Here is a 26,634-nt window from a genome sequence, read left to right as displayed (position 1 = left end):
GTTAGCTTGTTTTATTTTATAGTACTGGGGATCATTTTTTTAAATTAATGTATTTTTTCAAATTTTTATTAACAACTTCCATGTTTATAAAAAATATCCCATGGTAATACCCTCCCTCCTCCCATTTTCCCCTTTGAAACTCCATTCTCCATCATATCCCCTCCCCATCTCAATCAGTCTCTCTTTTATTTTGATGTCATGATCTTTTCCTCCTCTTATGATGGTCTTGTGTAGGTAGTGTCAGGCACTATGAGATCATGGATATCCAGGTCATTTTCTGTCTGGGGAGAGCACGTTGTAAGGAGTCCTACCCTTCCTTTGGTTCTTACATTCTTTCTACCACATCTTCCGCATTAGACCCTGAGCCTTGGAAGGTGTGATAGAGATGTTACAATACTGAACACTCCGGTCACTTCTTTCCAGCACCATGATGCCTTCTGAGTCATGCCAAGGTCACTGCCATCTGAAAATAGAAGATTCTCTACCAAAAGTGAAAGTAGCATTAATATAAGGGTATGAACATTAAGAGAAGTACTTACTAGGCAGTTTGCTAAGCATAGTATATACATTTAGCCAGATAGCAGCAGATGTTACACCCCTAGGGCTCACGACTACCCCTGTTTTAAGTTTTCAGTGTCAGGGATGTATTCCCTCCCATGGAGTGGGCCTCCAGTCCAATTATAGGGCAGTTAGTTTCCCCCATAACAGACGTGCCACTATTGCACCCATTGGCTCATTTGGCCTGGCTGGCCAAATATAAGGCTTGCAGTGTCCACTGTTGCATATCTTCACTGGTGATTTCTCTCTTTCCCATTGAACTGCATGCAGAATAGCTTCTTCCAGCTTTCTGTCAGCTGGTCTACATGGAGGTTGTTAATCAGCTCAGTTCCAGCAGGAGGACTTCCGGTTAAGATGGCAGTGTAGGTACAATTCCAAAGCAGCCTGGTGGGGAGGGAGCCAAAAAAAATCTCAGCAAAATACACACTTTTACTAAAAAGTGAGGTGTATAGGAAATTGAAACGGCAGCAGAGAAGTAGGAGAGATCCAGAGCCCACACAGGCCAGCAGAAGCATCTCCAACAGGTCCACCGACATAGCACGCCAGAAAGTTGCCAGGCTCGGTTTGAGCTGCAGGAAAAGCCAGGCGAGGGGAGCTTCCACTCACACCAGAGCTCTCTGCAAACTCAGTTCCAGCAGGATTTCTCAGTGGCCTTGCAGCCCAAGTATGTGGAGTTTTCAGCAATTGGGTCTTACCATCTATTCCTGGTGGGAAACCAAGGGCCTCGGCAATGGCCTGTAATGTTTTGGGGGCATCAGGGACTTGCCGGCAACTCACTGGAAGTTATACCATCCCTGACACTGAAAATTTTCTAGGGATAATTACAATAAAAGAAGGCAGTCATTCTTTCCATTTATTTAAACATGGGCTAACAGGTTTTAGTGTCCCATGGTTTTAGCTTTGCTTTATACATAAACAAATATAAAGGATTTTTGTGTTTCATACAAATCATTCCATATTTGAATTTTTGTTTGTTTTTGGAGGTAGGGTTTCGGTCTAGCCAGGTTGACCTGAAATTCATTATGTAGTGTCAGGCTGGCCTTGAACTCACAGTGATCCTACTACCTCTGCCTCCCTAGTTTTGGTGTCAAAGGCATGTTTTCCCATGCCTGGCTTAACATTTTTAATTATTATTTTTAAAATATTTACTTATGGAGCTGGAGAGATGGCTTAGTGGTTAAGGCACCTGCCTACAAAACCAAAGGACCCAGGTTCAATTCTCCAGGACCCACGAAAGCCAGATGCACATGGAGGTACACACATCTGAAGCTCACTTGCATTAGGTAGAGGCCATGGTGTGTCCATTCTCTCTCGCCCTCTCTCTCTCTCCTCCCCCCCTCATGCCTATTTCTCTCTTTCTTACAAATAAATAAATATTTATTTGTGTGTGTGTGTATGTATAGGCATGCCAAGATCTCTTGCCACTGCAAACAAATGCCAGATCATGTGCCACTTTTTGTGTCTGGCTTTATGTGGATATTGGGGAACTGAGCCTAGGCCAGCCAGGACCTGAAAGCAATTGACCTTAACTACTGAGCCATCTCCTCAGCCCCTAAATTTTTACTTTTTAGTTTTTGAATCACAAGTTTTCAGATAACTACCTTTCTGTGTCTAGAATATGTTGTGTTTTTGCATGAGTATATGGCCTTTTATTTACTTGTATAATAATGGAATGCTGACATGATCATCATGCTTGTTTCTCATTAATGTAGACACCATGAGCAGAATTAAAGAACTATACTAAAGATGACCAACTAAGACAGAGCACAGCTCTTGGGTTCATTGCAGTCCATGACACTACTTCCTATGTATCATTAAGGAAGTTTGAATCATATGATTGTTTTCAGGACTGTTGAACAGTTGACTTCACATTTGAACATAAGAGAAGTTCATGTTTTAACAAAAATGTTGTAATGAACTTTCCTTCCTCCTTTTTATTAAGGAAAAGTTCCCCAAATGTGAGAAAATTATAATAAACTCAATGTAATATACTTTGGCCCAGCTTCACATGTCCTTACTTGCATCTCTGTTGCCTTAAAGCAAATCCCACCTATGTCACATTTTATCTGTGAATATATTGCCCTAAGGGTTTAAAGAAATTTACCATACCCAAAAGAAATTAGGGCCAGGTGTGCTGGCACCTGCCTTTAATTTCAGTACTCAGGAAGCAGAGGATCACTGTGAGTTTGAGGCCAGCCCAGGCTAGGTAGAGCAAGACCCTACCTCAGGGGGAAAAAATAGTACTAGTCTTTTTTGTTTGTTTGTTTGTTTTGATATAGGGTTTCACTCTAGCCCAGGCTGACCTAGAATTCACTAGTATTCTCAGGGTGGCCTTGAGCTCGTGGTGATCCTCCTACCTCTGCTAGAGCGAGCCCCTGCCTTGAAAAACCAAAAAAAATTACCCACCTAGGAGCTGGAAAGATGGCTTAAGGCACTTCCCTGCAAAGCCTAAGGACCCATGGTCTACTCTCCAAATCCCTCATTAGTCAGACGTACAAAGATGAGGGAAGCACAAGGTCACACATGCCAACTAGGTTGCACAGCATCTGAAGCTCAACTGCACTGGCTGAGGCCCTGCCACACCAGTTCTGTGTCTCCTCTCTGTCTCTCCCTCTCTTAAAAAAAAATATCCACTTAGAGGTTAACTTTTTATTTTAGCTCATTCTATTTTTTTATTTTTGGTTTTTCAAGGCAGGATTTTACTCTAGCCCAGGCTGACCTAGAATTAGGCTAAGGGTGGCCTCAAATTCAAAAAATATTTTATTTATTTATTTAAGAGAGAGAGATACAGAAATAGGCAGGTAGAGAGAGAGAATTGGCATGCCAGGGCCTCCAGCCCTATAAACAAACTCCAGATGCATGTGCCCCCTTGTACTTCTGGCTTACATGAGTTCTGGGGAATCGAACCGAGGTCCTTTGGCTTTGCAGGAAGCATCTTAACCACTAAGCTATCCCTCCATCCCCTAGAGGTTAAATTTTTAATCATGTTTTGGTTTTTGTTTTTTTCACAACTGTATATTTAATGAAAGTGGTTTGTCAAATAGTTTCTCATAGTCTGATTTTCCTGACTTGGTCTAGCTTATGTACAGTCTGTCTATTATGAATTAATTTTTTTCTTTTTTTGAATTAGGAATTAATTTAAAAAGTGGTATTAGGGCTGGAGAGATGGCTTAGCATTTAAGGCATTTGCCTACAAAGCCAAAGGAGCCTGGTTCGATTCTTCAGAACCCACATAAGTCAGAGCACAAGGGGCACATGCATCTGGAGTTCTTTGCAGTGGCTGAAGACCCTAGCAAGCCCTCTCTCAAATAAATAAATAAAATAAACTTAAAAAAAATGGTGTTCAAAGAGATGGCTTAGCAGTTAAGGTGCTTGCCTCTGAAGCCTAAGGACCCAGGTTCTATTCCTCAGTACCCCTGTAAGCCAGATGCTCGAGGTGGCACATGCATGTGGAGTTCATCTGCATTGACTGGAGGCCCTGGCATGCCCATATTATTTTTTTTCTAAGACTCTTACTGTGGTTGCCCAGGCTAACCTCCATCTATGGACTTCAGCTAGTCTAGTGAATAGTCCCTATGGATGTTTGTATGTCTGTCTTCCTTCCCAATGTGGGAATTAGAGGCCATGTCCAACATTTTATATGGATTCTGGGATCTGAACTCAGACCCTTATGCTTTTGCAACACTGAGCCATCTCCCAAAAGCCCCACTCCCTTTAAAAAATGTTTACTGACATACGTTCTTTATCAAAACTTCTGTTTCACATATGGATGCATTTAGGACACAAAATGTTTGCACTTGATAATGTCCCTGGAGAGTTCTTTTCAAGGCACATGGAGATAGAGCCAGAGAAAAAGACAATTTGAAAGAGTTAACGTTGGTTTTGAGGACTAGCAAAGTCTTTTCATTTGCTGTGACTCAGGGTAAAGAATCAAGTCTAGCTGGCTCAAAGTTGGAAATTTCTTCAGAGATCATCCCTGTCGCATTTTGGCTAGTCTGGTATTTAAGCCTCTTAAATCTAAACCAAGGGCCTCATTCCTTAAACTTTGTTTTCATCTTTATGTCCTAAACTGATTAGGGAAAAAACTGCAAAAACAAAATCTACAAAGTGATTGAAACATGAGTCATTTAGTGTTCTAAGGAAATTAAACATTTTTCCTGTTGTGCAAATTATCTGTCCTAATGGTGAGTTTTTAGGGGGCTTCCTGACCACAGTGTGTTAAACGTTTTATCACACAAAAGTTGTAGGCCATTTCCTGGAAAATACTAATTTAACAGCTGGGCTGAGGAGTTTTTAGTTGGTTGGTTGGTTAGTGTTTTATTTTTTTAAAGTTTATTTTTTGAAGGTAGGGTTTCACTCTAGCTGAATCTGACCAGGAATTCACTGTGTAGTCTCAGAGTGGCCTTGAACTCATGGCGATCTTACTACCTCTGCCTCCCAAATGCAGGTTAAAGGTGGGCACCACCATTGCCAGGATAAAAAGTATTTTTTACATGCAATCAGAGAGAGTGAGTATGGGCTTACTAGTGTCTCTTGTCACTGCAAGTAAACTACAGATGAATATACCACTTTGTGCATCTGGCTTTACATGAATACTGGGGAATTGAACCTAGGTCACCAAGCTTTTCAAGAAAGTGCCTTTAATCACTGACCCATCTTTTAGCTCTGTTTGTTTATCTTATTAATTGCAAGAAGAGAGAATGGGTGTGCCAGGACCTAGTGCTACTGCAAACAAACTCCAGACACATGTCACTTTGTGCATCTGCATTTACTTGTGTACTGGGGAATTGAACTCAGATTACTAGGCTTCCTAAGCAAGTGCATTTAACCACTGAGCCATCTCGTCAGCCCCTGTTTATTTTATTTATTTTTGAGGCAGAGTCTCACTCTGCAACCCAGACTTACCTCAAACATGTAATCTTCCTGCTTCAGCCTCCCAAGGGATGGCAAAATCTTATCATCAGACCATCTGGGGACAAAAGTGACAAAAGAAAAAAAAACAAGACCTAAGGAGACAGACTATAGTCGTGTCTGCAGTGTGCCAAGCATTGTCCAAGAGTTTTCTGTATATTATCTTGCCTGCCATCATGCAAGTCAGAATTGGTGCTAGAATTCAAATTCTTTCCCTTTCAATTATGTAACATGTATGCATTGTCTCAAAAATGTTTTTGGCAATACAGAACAGTGTAATTTGCTCAATTAAATGTCACTGCATTGATGTTAAGTGTTTGGTTTTCCACCATAGGGTGTCGGTACAGCCATCGGAGAGCTGCCTCCGTATTTCATGGCCAGGGCAGCTCGCCTGTCAGGTGCTGAACCAGATGATGAAGAGTATCAGGAATTTGAAGAGATGCTGGAACATGCGGAGGCTGCCCAAGTAAGTATACAGTGTGGGAGACAGAACACTGATCCCCAAAGAGGTTACTATTGAAGGGAAATTGTTAATAGTTACACTACAAAAGAAACTGCCAACATCAAGACAAAATAAATTATGACTTATAGGGACATACTTTTTCAAAAAGCTGAAAAATTTAAAGTGGTGATGGGGCTAGGAGTATATTGTGTACCTAGCATGCATGATTCCCAACACAAGTGTGTGACCGTAGGGAAAAATGTTTCATGCAAACCAATTGGTAACAAAAAGACAAGAAGCAGTCGGCCATGGGGCCACACGCCTTTAATCACAGCACTTGGGAGGCAGAGGTAGGAGGATCACTGTGAGTTCGAGGCCACCCTGAGACTGCATCATGAATTCCAGGTCAGCCTGGGCTAGAAGGACAGCCTATCTTGAAAAAACAAAAACAATAAGAAGCCATCTTTTCCCCCTAGGAACTTGTAAAATGTCACCTCTTTGAAAAAAGGAAAGAAAAAAATTAATTTCTTAGTAGCCTAAACTCTTTTTTTTTTTTTTTTTTGGCCTTGAACACTTGATCTTCCTGCCTTAGCCTTCCCAGTGCTGGGACTACAGGAGTGTTCAACCACAGCCAGCTATGGCCATTCCTCTATTGACTATAGCCTTGGTACTTCTGCATTTTTAAATTTTTTTTTGTTTTTTTTTTATTTATTTATTTGAGAGAGACAGAGAGAAAGAGGCAGCTAGAGAGAGAGAGAATGAATGAGCACACCAGGGCTTCCAGCTACTGCAAATGAACTCCAGATGCATGCGCCCCCTTGTGCATCTGGCTAACGTGGGTCCTTGAATTGAGCCTTGAACCGGGGTCCTTAGGCTTCACAGGCAAGCACTTAACCGCTAAGCCATCTCTCTTATACTCTCTCTTTCCCTCTCTAATAAATAAATAAAAATAAAATATTTAAAAAATAACAATCTAGCTGAGTGTGGTGGTGTAGGTCTTTAGTCCCAGCACTCGGGAGGCAGACGTAGGAGGACTGCCATGAGTTCAAGGCCACCCTGAGACTACATAATGAATTCCAGGTCAGCCTGGGCTAGAGTGAGATCCTACCTCAAAAAACCAAAATAAATAAATAAATTAATTAAAAAACCCCCAAAATATTGTCAAGTGTAATACCACAATTGCTTACTAGTTAAAAGCTTTAATTATATAAAACCATGTAATAATTTGTATGTAACCTCAGCAAACATCTTTGCAGCTGTGATCACCGTGGGTTAGCTATTAAATGCAGAAGTAGGGCTGGAGAGATGGCTTAGCGGTTAAGTGCTTGCCTGTGAAGCCTAAGGACCCAGGTTTGATTCCCCAGATCCCACATAAGCCTGAAGTACATGGCGGCACATGCATCTGGAGTTAGTTTGCAGTGGCTAGAAGGACCTCCTGCCTTTGCCTCCCAACTGCTGGGATTAAAGGCATGCCCAGCTAGATTATTATTTTCAAAATATATTTTATTTATATATTTGAGAGAGAGAGAGAGAAATAGGCAGGTGGAGAGGGAGAGACAATGGACATGCCAGGGCATCCCACTGTTGTAAACGAACTCCAGAGGTGTGTACCTCCTTGTGCATCTGGCTTACATGGGTCCTGGAGAATCAAACTTGAGTCCTTTGGCTTTGCAGGCAAGCACCTTAACCATTAAACCATCTTTCCAGATCCCTACCTTTTTTTTTTTTTTTTAAATTTTTATTTGATTTGATTTGAGAGAGAAATAGAAAGAGGGAGGTGGTGGAGGCAGAGAGTATGGCCATGCCAGGGCCTTCAGCCACTGCAAACAAACTCCAGACACATGCACCACCTTGTACATCTGGCTTACATGGGTCCTAGGGAATCGAACCTGGGTCTTTTGGCTTTGTAGGCAAGTACCTTAACTGCTAAACCATCTCTCCAGCCCTAGATTATTTTTAAGATAAGTGTTTTAAGAAAAGATAAGAGTTGTTTTTTTATCAGTTAACTGTGCTTAGTAATAGTCACCCTAATATCCAGTGCTTTCAAGTGAGCATACCCATTCCTATTGCTCTCAGATGCACAGTAAATGGCTCACCTCTGTGCATAAGTGGTTCACCACAGTACCTTGCAAAGATCCCATCTGTAGCACTCCGTACATTGGCTAGACTGACTAAATGACTCATTTTATTCTTTGCAGTTTTTATTTTATTTCAGGATTATAGAGTTTATTGCCATCTAAAGCTTAATTCCCCAAACTCAGATCTGGAATTTGCTGAAGAAGTAAATCATGCTTCATCTTATTTATATATATCATTTGAGTGCTTGAAGACATAGTCTTTACATATTAAAGTAATCTTTTTCTTTCTTTTGTTTTGATTGCTTGGGGAGTGTAGTATATGTACATGAAAGTATGCATAAAGCACCCCATGAGTTTGCCTGCAGTGGGGTGCACTTGCCTGCAGAGTTGGCCCTCACTCTCCCTCATTCTTCTGCCCATGCTTATTTGAGCTGGAATTTCTTACTGATCCTAGAGCTTGTCAGCTTTTATCTACGAGCTCTGGCTATTTCTGGGTTTCTACTCCCCTAAAGGACTGGGGTTCCAGGTGCACATGGCCACCACCAGCTATTACATGTGGGTTCTGGAGAGTTGAACTTAAGCCTTCTTGGGCCTTCTTGCTTGCACAGGAACTCCAGCCCAGAGTAAAAATCTGTGTCCTACCTGGCATGTTGGCATATGCCTTTAATCCCAGCACTCAGAAGGCAGATGTAGGAGTATCGCCAAGAGTTCGAGGCTACCCTGAGACTACATAGTGAATTTCATGTCAGCCTGAGCTAGAGTAAGACCCTGGCTCAAAAAAAAAGAAAGAAAGAAAGAAAGAAAGAAAGAAAGAAAGAAAGAAAGAAAGAAAGAAAGAAAGAAAGAAAGAAAGAAAGATCTTTCTCAGGGACTAGAAAGATGGCTTAGCAATTAAAACACTTGCCTGTGAAGCCTAAGGACCCAGGTTCAATTCCCTAGCACCCACATAAGCCCGCACAAGGTGGCACGTGTCTGGAGTTGGTTTCAGTGACTGGAGGCCCTGGCATGCCCTTTCTATCTGCTTCTTTCTCTCTCTGTCTGTTGCTCTCAATTAAATAAATAAAAGTGAACGCAAAAAAAAAAAAAAAAAACTTTTTTGGCCGGGCATGGTCGTGCGTGTCTTTAATCACAGCACTTGGGAGGCAGAGGTAGGAGTATTGCTGAGAGTTCAAGGCCAGCCTTAGACCACATAATGAATTCTATCCAGGTTAGCCTGAGCTAGAGACCCTACCTCGGGGGAAAAAAAAATTAACTAAAATTTTACAATATTTTATTAATTTATTTACAAGCAGAGAGAGAATGAGTATGCCAGGGCCCCTTGCCAGTGCAAACAAACCCCAAATGCATGCACCACTTGGGGCATCTGACTTTGTATAGATACTAAGGAATCAAACTCAGACTGTCAGGCTTTACAAGCAAGCACCTTTAACTGCTCAAGCATCTCTCCAGCCCACCAATTTAGTTTTTTATTGACAACTTCCATAGTTGTAAATAATATCCCATGGTAATTCCCTCCCTCCCCCTCACTTTCCCATTTGAAACTCCACTCTCCATCATATCCCCTCCCCCTCTCAATCAGTCTCTCTTTTATTTTGATGACATGATCTTTTCTTCCTATTATGGTCTTGTGTAGGTAGTGTCAGGCACTGTGAGGTCATGCATATCCAGACCATTTTGTGTCTGGAGGAGCACGTTGTAAGCAGGCCTACCCTTCCTTTGGCTCTTACATTCTTTCTACCACCTCTTCTGCAATAGACCCTGAGCCTTGGAAGGTGTGATAGAGATATTTCAGTGCTGCATCTCACCAATTTTATTCACTTAGAGTGAGAGAAGCAGATAGAGAGAGAAATGGGTGCACCATGGCCTTCAGTTGCTGCAGACTCCAGATGGATGCACCACCTTGTGAATCTGGCTTATGTGGGTCCTGGGGAATCCAACCTGAGTTCTTAGGCTTTGCAGGCAAGAGCCTTAACCTCTTAAACCGTCTCTCCAGCCCTTTTTTTTTTTTTGAGGTATGGTTTCACTCTAGCTCAGGCTGACCTGGAATTCACTATGTAATCTCAGGGTGGTCTTGAACTCTTGGCAATCCTCCTACCTCTGCTTCCCAAGTGTTGGGATTAAAGCTGTATGCCAGCATGCCCAGCTTCAACTCAGTTTTCTGACTCTTGTGATTAGTGTCACAAAATTTTACAATATTTTATTAATTTATTTACAAGCAGAAGAGCTAATTGAATTTTTATATCAAAATTAATTTGATTTGGAGCTGGAGAGGTGGCTTAGGGGTTAAAGCATTTGCCTGCAAAGCCAAAGCATCCTGGTTCAACTCTCCAGAACCCACGTAAGCCAGATGCACAAGGGAGCACATGCGTCTGGAGTTGAACACAGTGGCTGGGGGACCTGGCATGCTCATTCTCTGTCTCTCTCAAGTAAATAAATAAAATATATTATATATACATATATATATATTTTATTTATTTATTTATTTATTGCTTATGTGTGTACATGTATAATGTGGTTGTGTTCCCCTGCAGTGGACATGCTTGTCTGTGGTGGCAGGAGTGGAACTTCAGGTGACTATCTTCCTCCTGGGCTTGTTGAACCAGAGTCCCTTTGTCACTCTTTCTGGAGCTTGCAGGTCTCCCTCAGTTTACCGATGTCTGTTCCTCAGCTGGACTGGGGTTCCAAGTGTGCATGGCTATGCCTAGCTTGTTTTAGGGCAGATCTGTTGGGCAGCCTCAGGCCTCCTCAGGCAAGTGTTACATGAGGTTTTGGATGGGGGCGGAGTTTCAAGGTAGGGTCTTCCTCTAATCCAGACTGACCAGGAACTCACTCAGTAGTCCCAGGCTGGCCTCAGCTGTGAGATCCTCTTACCTCTACTTACAGGATGCTAGGATTAAAGGAGTGTTCCACCACTCCCGGAATGAAATTTTTTAATGTTTTTTTTTTCCTTCGAGATAGGGTCTCACTGTAGCCCAGGCTGACCTTGAATTCACTATGTAGTCTCAGGGTGACCTTGAACTCATGGTGATCCACCTACTTCTTCCTCCCAAGTGCTCAGATTAAAGGTGTGTACCACTACACCAAGTTTGAGACTTTTTAATTTTTATTTTTTGGGAAGATTTTCAATGTGTAGGGTCTCCCTCTAGCCCAAGGCTGACCTAAAATTCACTCTGTAGTTTCAGGCTGGCCTGAAAGGCATAGCAATTCTCCTACCTCAAGATGTAGCATGCCCTGAGATTTTTTAAATTTTGATGTATTGATTTATTTTTTGTATTAGAGAGATGAAAGTAAAGATTTAGTTACATATGAAAGTTCTAATATTTTTTGTTTTCTTTTTTTCAGGTAGGGTCTTGCTCTAGCCCAGGCTGACCTGGAATTCACTATGTGGTCTCAGGCTGGCCTCAAAATCACAGTAATGGGATGAAAAGCATGCACCGCTGCTCAAAGCCTATTTGTGGATAGGGATATTTTGAGACAGGGGTCCCTGGACTGACCTTGAACTCTGGATCCTCTTGTCTACCTCCTGAGTTCTGGGATTATAGGTTTGTGCCTTCATGCCCTGCTATGTCTCTGGTTTTGATGTACTGCTGTGATAAATTCATGTTTTTGTTTCTAAGGCTATTGTTATGCAGATAAATTTCTAACAATTTAAAAGGAACTTTAACTTTTTTTTTTTTTTTGAGGTAGGGTTTTGCTGTAGCTCAGGCTGACGTGGAATTCACTATGTAGTCTCAGGGTGACTTTGAACTCATGGTTGTCATCCTATATCTGCCTCCTGAGGGCTGAGATTAAAGGCATGTGCCACCACACCCAGCTCAAAAACTTTTTTTTTTTTTTTTTTTTTTTTTTGGTTTTTTGAGGTAGGGTCTCACACTGGCTCAGGCTGACCTGGAATTCACTATGTAGTCTCAGGGTGGCCTCGAACTCACGGTGATCCTCCTACCTCTGACTCCCAAGTGCTGGGATTAAAGGCGTGCGCCACCACACCCGGCTAAAAACATTTTTTTTATTAACATTTTCCATGATTAAAAATATCCCATGGTAATACCCTCCCCCCCCTACACTTTTCCCTTTGAAATCCCATTCTCCATCATATCCCCTCCCCATCTCAATCAGTCTCTCTTTTATTTTATTTTATTTTTTTAAATTATTTATTTATTTATTTGAGAGCAACAGACACAGAGAGAAAGACAGAGGGAGGGAGAGAGAATGGGCGCGCCAGGGCTTCCAGCCTCTGCAAACGAACTCCAGACGCGTGCGCCCCCTTGTGCATCTGGCTAACGTGGGACCTGGGGAACCGAGCCTCGAACCGGGGTCCTTAGGCTTCACAGGCAAGCGCTTAACCGCTAAGCCATCTCTCCAGCCCCTCTCTTTTATTTTGATGGCATGATCTTTTCCTCCTCTTATGATGGTCTTGTGAAGGTAGTGTCACGCACAGTGAGGTCATGGGTATCCAGGCCATTTTGTGTCTGGAAGAGCATGTTATAAGGCGTCCTACCCTTCCTTTGGCTCTTACATTCTTTCCAACACCTCTTTCAAAAACATTTTTAATGATTAATGACAAATTTGTCAGGTTTAAGCCAGGCATGGTGGTACACATCTTTAATCCCAGCCCTCGAGTGGTAGAGGTATGAGGATCACTGTGAGTTCAAGGCCACCCTGAGACTACAGAGTGAATTCCAAGTCAGCCTGAGCTAGACTGAGACCCTACCTCAAACAAACAAACAAACAAAAAGGTCAGGTTTGAGGCCAGCCTGGACAATATAGTTACTTAGTCTTTGTTTTCATTATTCTTTATAGATTTGCATATTTTTAGTTATACAAGTGTTTAGTAATAAGATTGTTACATTCCAAAAGTATTACAGAATGAAAAATGAATGCCTACACACCTACTCATCAAGAAGGACTAACAATCAACATGTTCCAGACTATTTTTTTGCAGATATAAGTTCCTATAAAACCAGAATCAAATCAGACATGGTGGCACATACCTATAATCCTGATACTTGGGAGGTGGAGGCAAGAGGTGTGATCAGGAGTTCAGGGTCATTGTCAACTGTGTAGCAAGTTTGTGTCCAGCCTGGGTTACTTGAACTCCTCCTCAAAAGTAAGCCAATAAATAAGCAAGCAAAAAAAAAGAATATACCCTGAATTTTCACCTCAGCATCCTTTTTTTATATATACATATCAAAACACTTGATAGTGCTATTTTACTTTTCATTTTGAGACACAAGTCTAAGTTGTCCATTCAGGATACAGGCCTTGAAATCATTCTGTAGCCCAGACAGGCCTTGAACTTGTGATCTTCTGGCCTAGCTTACAAGTGAGTCAGCTTTGTCTCTCTTTTATTTTTTTCAAGGTAAAGTCTCACTCTAGCCCAGACTGACCTATAACTCACTCTGTAGTCCCAGGGTGTCCTCAGACTCACAACAGTCCTCTTACTTCTGCCTCCCAAGTGCTGGGGTTAAAGGTATACACCACCAAGCCTGGTAGTTTTGTCTTATGTTTTTATTAAGTAGTAATTAATGGCATATACAGAAGGACTAGCTTCTATTTATTTGATATAACAAAAAGTTACCTGAGGGCTGGAAAGATGGCTTAACTGTTAAGGTATCTGCCTGCAAAGCCAAAGGACCCAGGTACAATTCCCCAGTACCCACATAAGCCAGATACACAAGGTGGTGCATGCATCTGGAGCTTGTTTGTAGTGGCTAAAGCCCCTGGTGCACCCATTCTCTCTCTCCCTCACTCTCTGTGCCTCTCTGTCTCTCAGATAAAGAAAATATTTAGAGCCTGGGCTTGGTGGTTCACACCTTTAATACCAGCACTCGGGAGGCAGAAGTAGGAGGATCGACATGAGTTCAAGGCCACCCTGAGATTACACAGTGAATTCCAGGTCCACCTGAACCAGAGAGAGACCCTACCTCGAAAAACCAAAAAAAGGAAAAAAGAAAATTTAGCTGGGCATGGTGGTGCACACCTTTAATCCCAGCACTGGAGGAGCGTGGGGGGGGGGGTGCAGAGGTAGGAAGATGGCCCATGAGTTCAAGGCCACCCTGAGACTACATAGTGAATTCCAGGTCAGCCTGGGCTAGAGTGAAATCCTACCTCGAGCCCCCCCCCAAAAAAAAAATGTTACCTGAACTCTTTTTTAACATGTCTTGCTACTGGTTGTGATTTAAAAGTTATTCAGGGGCTGGAAAGATGGCTTAGCAGTTAAGCGCTTGCCTGTGAAGCCTAAGGACCCCGTTCAAGGCTTGAGTCCCCAGTACCCATGTTAGCCAGATGCACAAGGGGGCATGCGCATCTGGAGTTCGTTTGCAGTGGCTGGAGGCCCTGGCATGCCCATTCTCTCTCTATCTGCCTCTTTCTCTCTCTGTCTGTCACTCTCAAATAAATAAAAGTGAACAACAAAAAAAATTTTTTTAAGTTATTCAGTAATCGCTTTTGCAAGGTTCCGGTTCCAAAGTTTCTCTGCCGTTGGTGCTAGGATTTGCTCATATAGACGGATATAAAAGCTTCAGTGTGATAGGAACAAAATCAATAGGGAAAAGTTAAACCCACTATAGAGAAAATGCCAAAGTAAGTAAATCGAGTAGCTATGAGTGACTTGAAAATAGTTGTAAAATATGTTTTTATTCTTGAAAGTAAAGGTCTCTATTGGCATAAATTTGTCAGCAGGAAAAGAAAAAAAAACTTGGCACTGATTGCTTTGCCATGTGTTTCCCAAGTAGGTTAAAGGGCATGTGTAGATTTTACTGGGAAATTGTTGCTCTCTGGTAATCTTAAAGCTAATTATTTGCTTAACTTCTACTTCTAACTAATGTTTGAATATTTTGAGGGGAAAAAACAATAATGGATGTTTATTTGTATTCTGATTCCTTATAATTGCATTATTTGTTTTATAAATACTATATTAAGATTAGGCAGTATTTTTCCACTGAACTGGCTTGCATTTGCTCTTTGCTTTCTTGCTTGCTTTCTTCCTTCCTTTCTTAATATTTTATTTATTTCAGTGAGAGAGAAAGGCAGATAGAAATAGAAAGAAGGGTGTGCCAGGGCCTTCAGCCACTGTTAGTGAACTCAAACTCCAGATGCATGCTCCCCCTTGGGCATCTGGTTAATGTAGATCCTGGGGAATTGAACCTGGGTCATTTGGCTTTGCAGACAAATGACATAACCACTAAGCCATCTCTCTAGCCCTGCTCTTGGCTTTCTATCATGTTTTTACTCAATGTCTGTGGGAGGTAAGCATGAATATGACTTTGAACGATTCTAGCATCATCATTTATAAAAGCTTAGTTCAAGCTGTGTGTGGTGACACACACCTTTAATCCAGCACTTGAGAGCCAGAGGTAGGAGGATCGCTTGTGAGTTTGAGGCCACCTTGAGACTATATACCAATTTCAAGTCAGCCTGGGCTAGAGCTAGATGCACCCTACCTCGTAAAGGAAAAAAAAAAAAGTTGAATTCAGGCCTGGAGAGATGGTCTAGTGGTTAAGGAGCTTGCCTGCAAAAACTAACGACCTGAGTTTGATTCCCCAGTACCCACATAAAGCCAGATGTACAAAGTGACACATGCATCTGGAGTTCATTTGTAATGGATAGAGGCCCTGGCATGCCCATTCATATTCTTTCTCTCCCCACCCCCTTCTTTCATGTGCTGTTCTGTTGGTCTCTCTCTACTTGCAAATAAATAAATAAATATTTTAAGTTGAATTTGGGGCTGGAGGGATGGCTTAGCAGTTAAGGTATTTGCCCACAAAGCGAAAGGACCCAGGTTTGATTCCACAGGACCCACGTTAGCCAGATGCACAAGGGGGCACACGTGTCTGGAGTTCGTTTGTAGTGTCTAGAATCCCTGGTGTGCCCATTCTCACATTCTCTCTCTACCCCCCTCCCTCCCTTCCTCTTCTCCCTCTTTCTCTGTCAAATAAATTAATTAATTAAAAATATTTTTTTAAGTTGAATTTGGGTTCGGAAAGATGACTCAGCAATTAAAATACTTGCCTGTAAACCCTAAGGATTCTTCATTATACACATAGAGCAAGATGCGCAATGTGGTGCATGCATCTGAAGTTTATTTCCAGTAGCCAGAGGCCCTGGTGCACCCATTCTCAATCTCTCCCTCCCTCCCCCCCTCTCTTATAAATAAATAATACAAATAATGAAAGTTGAGTTCTAGTAGGCATGGTGACTCACACCAGTAATCTCAGCACTCAGGAGACTGAGACAGGAGAATTCCTGTGAGTTCAAAACTGGCTTGGCGTACATGGTGAGTTTAGGATAGTCTGGACTATAGAGTATTAAAGTGAGACTGTCTCAAAAGAGCATCAGCCAAAGGGTTTTTTTTGTTTGTTTGTTTTGGGAGCTAGGATCTTGCTCTGCCCCAGGCTGACTGACCTATAATTCACTGTGTAGTCCTAGGCTGTGCTCAAACTCACAGTGATCCTCCTACCTAATTAACAGAAGAAGAAGAAGAAAATTTGGGGGCTTGAGGGATGGCTTAACAGTTAAGGTGCTTGCCTGCAAAACCAAACTACCCAGGTTCATTTCCCCAGAACCCATGTAAAAGCCAAATGCACTATATGACACATGTATCTGAAGTTCATTTGCAGTGGCTGGGGGCTCTGGTGCACCCATTCCCTTTCTCTCTCTCTTATCTTCCTCTTTCTCTCAATTTTTTTTTGTTTGTTTGTTTTGTTTTGTTTTTTGAGGTAAGTTCTCACTCTGCTCTAGGCTGACCTGGAATTAGCTATGTAGTTTCAGGGTGGCTTCAAACTCACGGCGATCCTCCTACCTCTGACTTTAATCTCAGCATTTAGGAAGCAGAGGTAGGAGGATTGCTGTGAGTTTGAGTCTACCCTGAAACTAATTCCTAATTCCAGGTCAATAGGAGCTAAAGTAAGACCTTACCTTAAAAAAAAAAAAAAGGGCTGGAGAGATGGCTTAGCAGTTAAGCGCTTGCCTGTGAAGCCTAAGGACCCCGGTTCGAGGCTCGGTTCCCCAGGTCCCACGTTAGCCAGATGCGCAAGGGGGGTGCACGCGTCTGGAGTTCGTTTGCAGAGGCTGGAAGCCCTGGCACACCCATTCTCTCTCTCTCCCTCTATCTGTCTTTCTCTCTGTGTCTGTCGCTCTCAAATAAATAAATAAAAAATTTTAAAAAAAAGTTTCTCTTACTAAATAAACCAGATAATTTATTAAACTTGTAAAAACACATTAATGCTGCTCTGATGAATTAGATTCATTCTTCCCTTTCAAGTTCATGCACTGGGGCTGGCTTGGTATTTTGTGGGCTGTGGGATGTTTGATTGGCTAGTTTTTTGCTTGTTTGGTTTTCTTTTGTTTTTCTAACCTAGGATGATCTGCAACTCACACTGTATAGCCCAGGTTGGCCTCAGGATTGACACTCCTACCTCAGTTAACCAAGTGTTGGGATCATAGTCTGAGCCACCACACCCAGCACTTGGCTAGTTTTTTTGAGACAAAGATCTTACTCTCTATATAGAGCCCAGGGTGGCCTTGAACTCAGCTCTCTAAACCCTGGGATCATAGGTTTGTGCTACCATGCCTGGGGGAGGGGGAGGAGCAAGGGTTCTTCTTTCTGAAGTAGTTTATGACTTCCTTCCCACCTCTGCTTCATCCCTTTATTCCTGATGTTGTCTTTTCTGAATTCCCTTCCAATCATCCCTGCCATCTCTTTCTTTGGTTACTTTTAAAACTATTTTACTTATCTCTCCCAGGAATCTGTAAACTGGAAGGAACTTCAAAAAAATATATCCTTTTTGTTAACAACTTCTGCCTAGTCTTTTGTATATATACTGTTCATGCAGTTACATACTTTGAATAAATATTGAAACATTGAGAGAAAAATAGCATTAAATGAAGCATGTTTACTTAATATTCAGTCTTACTCTGCAAAATAAAATGTAAAACAGTGAACATAAAAATTGTTTGCATATGGTCTAAAGACATGGCTTAGTGATTTTAAGGTGCTTGCCTGTAAAACCAAAGGACCCACGCATGGTGGCGCATGTGTCAGGAGTTCGTTTGCAGTGTCTAGAGGCCCTGGTATACCCATTCTCTCTCCCTGTCTTCCTCTTCCTCTCTCTCTCTCTCTCTCAAATAAATACATAAAAAAATTTAATTACATAAATGAAGATTTAACTGCTTTGTATCTTTCAGTTTAACAATAAAAGGGTTGGAGGAATTTATTAGATCAAGTGCTATAGATGATACAAAAGACATCAAACTAAGTATATTGCAAGTTTTAATTTATATTGAGTAAAACAACTTTTACAAAATTCCATACTTTAGAAACAAATAGATCTAAGGGTTATACCTCAATGATAAAGTGTATAATTAAGTATACTCCAGGTCCAACATCACCCTAAAAAAGACTAACCAGAAATACATGAAAATTCTTATAATAATGTGTCACTTCTATAAGCTACATAACCAAAGACAAGAAAAAAATCAAATATACGTTAGAGAGGTAGTGTTATAGACTAGTGGTAGAGCATTTATTCAACATGTTCAAGACAGTTTGAACAATAAGATAACTTGTTTCCTTGTTGTACCCAAAGATTATTGAGTCTAGCATTGCTGATATAATAAAAGGGGAATCTAGGGTAGTTGTGGTAATTTTGTGTTTATAGCATACACAATAGAGTAGGAATGTTGTACATATTTACCTGGAAGAGTGTGTTTTTGATTAAGATTGCCTTTTTTTTTTTTTTCTTTTGCATTTTCAAGGTAACATCATGCTCTAGCCCAGGCTGACCTGGAATTTATTCTGTAGTCTCAGGGTGGCCTGGAGCTCACAGTGAGTGAGTGATTCTTCTACCTTCTTGTTTGCAGTGGCTAGAGCCCCTGGATCACTCGTTCTCGTTCTCTGTCTGCCTCTTTCTCTTTCTGTCTCTCAAATAAAAATGAAACATTTTTTAAATAAAGCCAGGAATCTTAAATCTTCACCACTTAGAAGAATGCTATTTTAAAAAATATTTTATTTATTTATTTACTTATTTCCAAAGAGAAAGAAATAGAGAGCGAGGGGGAATGGGCACACCAGGGCCTCCTGTCACTGCAGACAAACTCCAGATGCATGTGCCACTTTGCACATCTGGCCCTACATAGGTACTGGTGAATTAAACTCAGGCCAGGCTCTCAGGCCTTACAAGCAAACACCTTAGCTGTGGCACCATCTCTCATGAGTCTGTAAACCATCCTCCCCCAGCCCTTCCCTGCAGTAGGAATCAATTCTGGGCTTCCATTTGGGTAAGCAAGTACTTTACCACTAAGCTACATTTCCTGTCCTTTGGTTTCATTTTGCTTTTTATTTTTGTTTTGCGACAGGATCTCACTATGTTCCATAGCTTGGCCTTGGATTTATAATCCTCCTGCCTTGTCTTCTTAAGTAGTTGGGATTAGAGGCCTTTGTCACCAGACCAAATTTAGCATTTTCTCAAAATAGTCTCTTGATTTGTCTTGTTTTCAGAGAACACTCTATTAGCAGTGCAGGATTTAAATTAATTTTTTTGCCAGTTAATATGTATATTGAAGCTAAATGCCCAGGCGAGGTTTAAATCCTAGTATCTCTTCCCTTACTAGTTTGTATTAAATATATTTAATCCTCCCTGGATTTTATGTGTTTTTTTTTTAAATCTTGGTTGGAGCCTTATCCTTTCCAGAAATCTCAAATTATTTGCATCACTTTATTAGTGAAAACACATAAAACCAAAACAAATGATGCTGTTTTGGTAAATATTCTCATGACCAGTGAGTGCCTTTTCTTTTATGTGGTAAAGTAGACATTTTTCTTGTCTGTACATCCTGTTCCGGGGACAGGAGGAAATTGAAGGGTTCTTTTTGTTTCATCATGTGAGTTTGAAGATGATGGGAAAAGCATTTGATAATGATTATTTAGACCCTCACCAAAGTGCTTTAGCATTCCATTTATGGTATTTTCTCGTAAGCACATTTTCCTGTGAAGAGTTGCAGTTGCATGCACCATGTTAGTGCCTGCTGGGTCGTGTTCCCCCCCCCCCCCCCAAGTATCTGATCCTTTACATACATGGATTTATAAGGCACTCTTGGTATTGATGATCTGAAACTTAACAAGGCTCATTTTCATATGCTTTAATGTCATTTGAACACTGCAAGTGTCAGTTGTTGCTGGGATCTGTTTTTAACTGTGTTGAACCTTTACTGGTTGTGGTTTGTCTGGCCATCACATGACTTCTCTGAAAATTCCCCCTCCCCTTCATTTCCAGTAAACTGTTTGAGCAGGAGTGAGTCAGAGTGAAACCAGCTTCCTTGTAACCACAGGGCTTGTTAAAGAATTTGTCAACGTGGACTCTAGAGGGTTTGCATTAAGCTTTGCAATAACTGCCATGGTTCACATTGTGTCAGGAGTTCCACAGAAAAGCTTCCTGCTCTCGGGATCTCGTGCTGTTTGCATTCAGTCAAACCAATCTACTTGATCATAATGAGCCTTAGAGTCAGGCATGATGCCACACACCTTTAATCCCAGCACTGAGGAGGCAGAGGTAGGAAGATCACTGTGAGTTCAAAGCCAGCCTGAGACTACAGAGAGATTTCCAGGTTAGCCTGAGCTAGAAGACCCTACCTCAAAAAATTAAATAATAAACCAAAATAATAATAGTAACAAACCAACAGCAACAATAATAATAGACCTTAGAGATGCTTGTTAAACCTATCTCTTTCTCTTAAAGACTCTGATCAAGCTACCAGTCCTTGCTATAATTTCTCCTTTCAGAATCAGCTAATCACACCCAATAACATCTAGTTTTTGAAAAGGCAAAGCCTGCTACTTTCACAGCTGGCTCTAGCCTTTTTGCCACATAGTTCTATCAAGATTAAGCAGTTTTTAAAATTTGTTTGCATAAGAGAGAGAATGGGCGCACCAGAGCCTCCAGCCACTGCAAATGAACACCAGATGCATGCCACCTTGTGCATCTGGCTTATGTGAGTACTGGGGAGTCCTTAGGCTTTACAAGCAAGTACCTTAACTGCTAAGCCATCTCTCCAGCCCAGGATTAAGCAATTTTAAGGGATCTAATGATGGATTCTGTTGCAGAATATTTCATCTATTAGGGACGTTTAGGTTTCAGTATCAAAGGTTGCTTACCTTTTGTCCAATAAGAAAAAGTAGCACATGGGGTGGAGAGATGGCTCAGCAGTCAAGGCTCTTGCCTACAAACCCTAATGACTTCAGTTCAATTCCCCAGTACCCACGTAAAGCCAGATGCACAAAGTGGTATATGCATCTGGAGTTCGTTTTGCAGTGGTTGGAGGCCCTGGCATACCCATTCTCTGTCTTTTCTCTCTCTTACAAATAAATAATAAATTTTGGGCTGGAGAGATGGCTTAGTGGTTAAGCGCTTACCTGTGAAGCCTAAGGACCCTGATTTGAGGCTCAATTCCCCAGGTCCCACATAAGCCAGATGCACAAAGGTGGCGCTTACATCTGGAGTTTGTTTGCAGTGGCTGGAGGCCCTGGCACGCCCATTCTCTCTATCTATCTGCCTCTTTCTCTGTCACTATCAAATAACTAAATTAAAATAAACAAAATAAGTAAATGATAAATTTTATAGGAGCACTGAAAATGTTGAGCAGCTATAGTTTGGAGAGCCCAGCCTGACCTATATGATGGATTTCCTCTCTTGTAAATTGCTCAGCTCTTTCTTTATTACCCCATTCATTCCCAGACTTGACTCTTGTTTCCTGACTCTTCTATTAAGCACTGTTAACTGGGCAGGGTGTAAGCTGCTTAATGAATGGCCACTGGAAACTTGTGTGCTTTTGTCTGTTTCTGAGTTCATTTGTTTTCCTCATGCTCATTCTTTTGATGGTTGGTGGGGTTTTTTGTTTGTTTGTTTTGTTTGTTGGTTGGTTGGTTGGTTGGTTTGGTTTTTCAAGGTAGGGTTTCACATTAGCCCAGGCTGACCAGGAACTCACTATATAGAGAGAAAATGGGTACACCAGAGCCTCCAGCCACTGCAGATGAACTCCAGAGCTACATGTGCCACCTTGTGCATCTGGCTTACATGGGTACCGGGGAATCGGGCCTTGAACTGGGTTCCACAGGCTTCACAAGCAAGCGCTTAACCATTAAGCCATCTCTTCAGCCCCTCCTGCTTTGATGTTTTTGAGACTAGTTCTCATGTAACTCAGGCTGGTTTCGAATACTTTATGTGACCAAGGATGATCTTGAACTCCTGATCTGCGTGCCCCACCTTCCAAGTAATGGAATGACGGGAATGCGCCTCCATGCCTGATTTACAAGCTCATTTCTAACTTTAGTCTGGTTGTCTTCAGTCAGACTTTCTTAGTTATGAATTTGAGTATGAACACCTAAATCCAATCTCTTAAAAAATATTTTATTTGGGCTGGAGAGATGACTTCGTGGTTAAGCTGCTTGTGTGCAAACTCATGTTCGAATCTTCAGGTCCCACATAGCCAGATGCACAGCAATGCAAGTGCGCAATGTCACACATGAGCACAAGCGGGTACACGCATTTGGAGTTTGCTCGCAGCTACTTAAGGCCCTGGCATGCCTGTTCTCTCTGACTCAAAATAAATAATAAAAAAAAACTCAAAAAATTTTCTTTTTTTTTTTTAAAGGTATATTGAGAAAAACCAGGCTTTTTTTTTAATTTTTTATTTATTTATTTGAGAGTGACAGACACAGAGAGAAAGACAGATAGAGGGAGAGAGAGAGAATGGGCGCGCCAGGGCTTCCAGCCTCTGCAAACGAACTCCAGACGCGTGCTCCCCCTTGTGCATCTGGCTAACGTGGGACCTGGGGAACCGAGCCTCGAACCGAGGTCCTTAGGCTTCACAGGCAAGCGCTTAACCGCTAAGCCATCTCTCCAGCCCAAAATTTTCTTTTTTTAATTAATTAATTTATTTATTTATTTGAGAGCAAAAGAGAGAATGGTCGTGCCTGGGCTTCAAGCCACTACGACCTCCAGACACATGTGCCCCTTTGTGCATCTGGCTAACGTGGGTCCTGGGGAATCCAGCCTTGAATGGGGGTCCTTAGGCACCTCTGTGCCATCTCTCCAACCCTCAAAAAGATGTTCTTATTCTTTACAAGTACTCTCACTGTTCTTTCTGATTTTGTAATAATCCAGACAAGCTAAACATTCACAGTATTAAGACCATGCATGTGCCTCTAGACCTAGCTCTTTTGCTAGGTCTGGTTTTGTAAATGCTGGTGATAAACCTGGGGAAAAAAAATACCTATCTGTTTACTTTTTGTAACAAAATATACTTAGAGGAAAATGTTAATTTTGAGCTTGTTCTCCCTCACAAAAAATAATACAGAATAATGGAAGTTTAAAATTGTTTATATTCTAGCCCACTCCATGATTCCCAAGGAAAATACTGATTTTTTTTAATTTTTACTTGTTTTGATGATGATGAAGTAATTCTAATTGAAACCATATGACTTCCAGATAAAAATAAGAAGTCAGTCTAAACCAGTCAGCAAGGAAAGCACAATAATATTTCAGGCTTTCATCTGCATTAGCTTTGGACATTGGAGTAGAATATAGTTTTGTTTTGTGTTTGTTTTCTTCATCTCCACACCTGTTTATAGGTATGAACAAAAATAAGCGGTAGGTTAGCATTAGGTTACCTTTGTTAAACAGATTTAAAGAGGATTTCTTTTCTGGCTTGTATTTCACACATCCTTTGTAAAATGCCTTTAGAAAGCCCCTTCATTGGAACTTGGACCAACAGATGGTGTATGCCTGTTTTTACTGCGTTGTACGTGCTAAATATATAGCCCACCTGGGTTCTAACTGCTGCAGGGAGTTGTGGCTCAGGATCAGAGCTTAATGGAAGATGAGGACAGCCAGTGAAATGCTTGTTTCCAGGCTGTGGGTGTAGGTCAGTGGATAGAATGCTTACCTAACATGTAAGAGGCCCTGGATTTGATCCCCAGCACAGCATAAACCTGACATGGTTTAATGCCAGCACTAAGGAGGTGGAGGCTGCAGGGTCAACTACATAGCAACTTCAAGACCAATCTACAAAGAATTTCCTATGGCAAAAATACTTAAAGGTGTTTTATTTCTTTGTCTTGGAATTCACTATGTAGTCTCAAGGTGGCCTCAAACTGACAGCAGTCCTCCTACCTCTGCCTCCTGAGTGCTGGGATTAAAGACATGCGCCACCACGCTCATCAAGGTATTTTATTTCTACTTAGCCAATGTCTTTACTTTGTCATGATAGATCTGCAGTTCTTTCTGACTAGGCATATAAGATTTCTCTCAATAGTCTTTCCACTTTTCTTGTCTTAGATTTTACAATTAAAAATATGACTGCCCTAATTTTACACTGAAGCACTATGTACAGGCCCTGGGTTTTCATCCCCACACCACGTAAACCAGACAATGTTGGGCTGGATGGTGTGGCTCACTGGTAGAGCATGGTCATTAGCGTAAGCAAAGTTATGCATTCAGTCCCTAGAATGTACATGTCAGGAAAAGTAGGGCCATGCAATCAAAGACCACATAAGGACATTTCTGTTTGCAACAGACCAAGCATACAACAGTTGTCCCTTAAGATTATATCACCTAGTGACATCAAAGCTATTATAGTTTATATAAGTATATTCCATGTTGTTCATACAGCAATGAAATTGCCCAGAGATGCATTTCTTTGAATATATCCCTGTTATTAAGCACTAGGTAACCATACTTTAGATTTCTTTTTCCATTCCCATATCCTTTTTTCTTTTCTTATGAGAGAGAGACAGAGGGAAAGAATTAGTACACCAGGGCCTTTAGCCACTACAATCCAATTCAGACGTATGTGTCACCTTGTGCAGCTGGCTTATATGGGTTCCAGGGAGTCAAACCTGGTTCCTTAGGCTTTGCAGCCAAGCACCTTACCCGCTAAGCCATCTCTCCAGCCCTCCTTTTTTTTTTTTTTTTTTTTTTTTTTTTCCTTCTTAGTTTTTCTGAGGTAGGGTCTCACTCTAACCCAGGCTGACCTGGAATTCACTATAGAGTCTCAGGGTGGCCTCGAACTCTCCCCGATCCTCCCATCTCTGTCTCCCAAGTGCTAGGATTAAAGGCGTGTGCCACCATGCCCGGCTCCTTTTTTCTTTTTTAAATAACCTATATTAATTGTACATAAAGGGTTTTATCCCTTCTCTCCCATGATTTTTTAATTTGGTTTTACTAGGTAGGGTCTTGCTCTATCAATGATTTTTTTTTTAAATATTTATTTTAGAGCTGGGCATGGTGGCGCACGCCTTTAATCCCAGCACTCGGGAGGCCGAGGTAGGAGGATCGCCTTGAGTTCAAGGCCACCCTGAGACTCCATAGTGAATTCCAGGTCAGCCTGGCTAGAGTGAGACCCTACCTCGGGAAAAAAAAAAAAAAAAAAAAATTTATTTGAGGGGGTATTCAGTAGGGCCTCTAGCCACTGCAGATGAACTCACCTTGTGCATCTGGCTTACATGGGTACTGGGGAATCAAACCTGGGTCCTTAGGCTTTTCAGGTAAGTGCTTTAACTGCTAAGCCATCTCTCCAGCCCTAGCCATGATTTTTTTAAATAAATATTTTATTTATGTGTGAGAGAGAGAGAGAATGGGTACACCAGGACCTGTAGCCACTGCAGAGGAACTATAGATACATGTAAACACCTTGTGCATCTGCCTTTACTTGGGTACTAGGTGACTGAGCCTAAGTCCTTAGGTTTTGTAGGCAAGTGCTTTAAGCACTAAGCCAAGTAAGTGCCTAAACTGCTCAGCCATCTCTCTAACCCTCTTACCCCCCCCCCCCAAGGTGGGGTCTCACTCTAGCCCAGGCTGACCTGGAATTCACTATGTAGGCTCAGGGTGGCTTTGAACTCACAATGATCCTCTTACCTCTGCCTCCCAAGTGCTGGGATTAAAGGCGTGAACCACCATGCCCGGCTCTATGATTTTTTTTTTTTTTTAAGATAGTGTCTCACTCTAGCCCAGGCTATATAATCCAGGCTGGCCTTACTTGAAATCCTCCTATCTCAACCTCCCTCATGCTAGAATTACAGACATGGGCTAAGGAGCTGGCTCAGCAGTTAAAGGTACTTAGTTGCAAAGCCTTCGGGCCTGGGCTCAATTCTCCACCCACAAAAAGCCTAAGAGGCACTCATTTACCACTGCAAGAGACTCTAGCATGCACACACACACACATGTGCAAATAAATGTCCCATGGTGCCCTGCTGCTCACTGGGACACTTTCATACATGTACATAATATCCTTTGTTATCAGCCTAAATTTCCTGTTCCTGGCTGATTTGTAGCTTAGTAGTTTTCTACCTTTGGATGTTTAAGTTCATCTGAACCACTGAGACTTTTTCTTTGTTCCATGCTGGCTGACTATTAGCTACTTTTCCAGAGCAGATTCAGAGTTTCCCTGCATGGTGAAACATATCCTGGAACTTGTAGTCCTCCTTAGGCTGAGATTCTAGGCGTGCACCCTCTCATACCCAACTGCTTTTTGTGAGTTTGGTTTTGTTTTTATTTCCCGAGACAGGGTCCCACCATGTTGTCTTAGTTGACCTGGAACTCACTATGTACACCAGGCTGCTTCTGAAATTGCAATCTTCCTGCCTCTGACTAC

At 41.7% G+C, this 26,634-nt stretch overlaps 1 protein-coding gene and 1 non-coding gene across 2 annotated transcripts in view; both read left to right on the top strand.

The window, feature by feature from the left end:
- Vmp1 (vacuole membrane protein 1) overlaps positions 1–26,634 on the top strand; it is a 134,680-nt gene that overhangs the window by 57,495 nt on the left and 50,551 nt on the right. Inside the window, exon 7 of the mRNA XM_045158561.1 lies at positions 5,804–5,935. Within this exon, the coding sequence (XP_045014496.1) occupies positions 5,804–5,935 (132 nt within the window). The remainder of the gene's footprint in view (positions 1–5,803; positions 5,936–26,634) is intronic.
- LOC123463826 lies at positions 23,104–23,239 on the top strand. Its single transcript, XR_006639200.1, has one exon. It is a non-coding gene; the product is annotated as a small nucleolar RNA SNORA72 (small nucleolar RNA).

Source organism: Jaculus jaculus, chromosome 9 (assembly GCF_020740685.1).
Source record: "Jaculus jaculus isolate mJacJac1 chromosome 9, mJacJac1.mat.Y.cur, whole genome shotgun sequence".
Lineage (NCBI taxonomy): Eukaryota > Metazoa > Chordata > Mammalia > Rodentia > Dipodidae > Jaculus > Jaculus jaculus.
The sequence above is the reverse complement of the archived record's forward strand: the minus strand, read 5'-3'. Positions and strand labels throughout refer to the sequence as shown.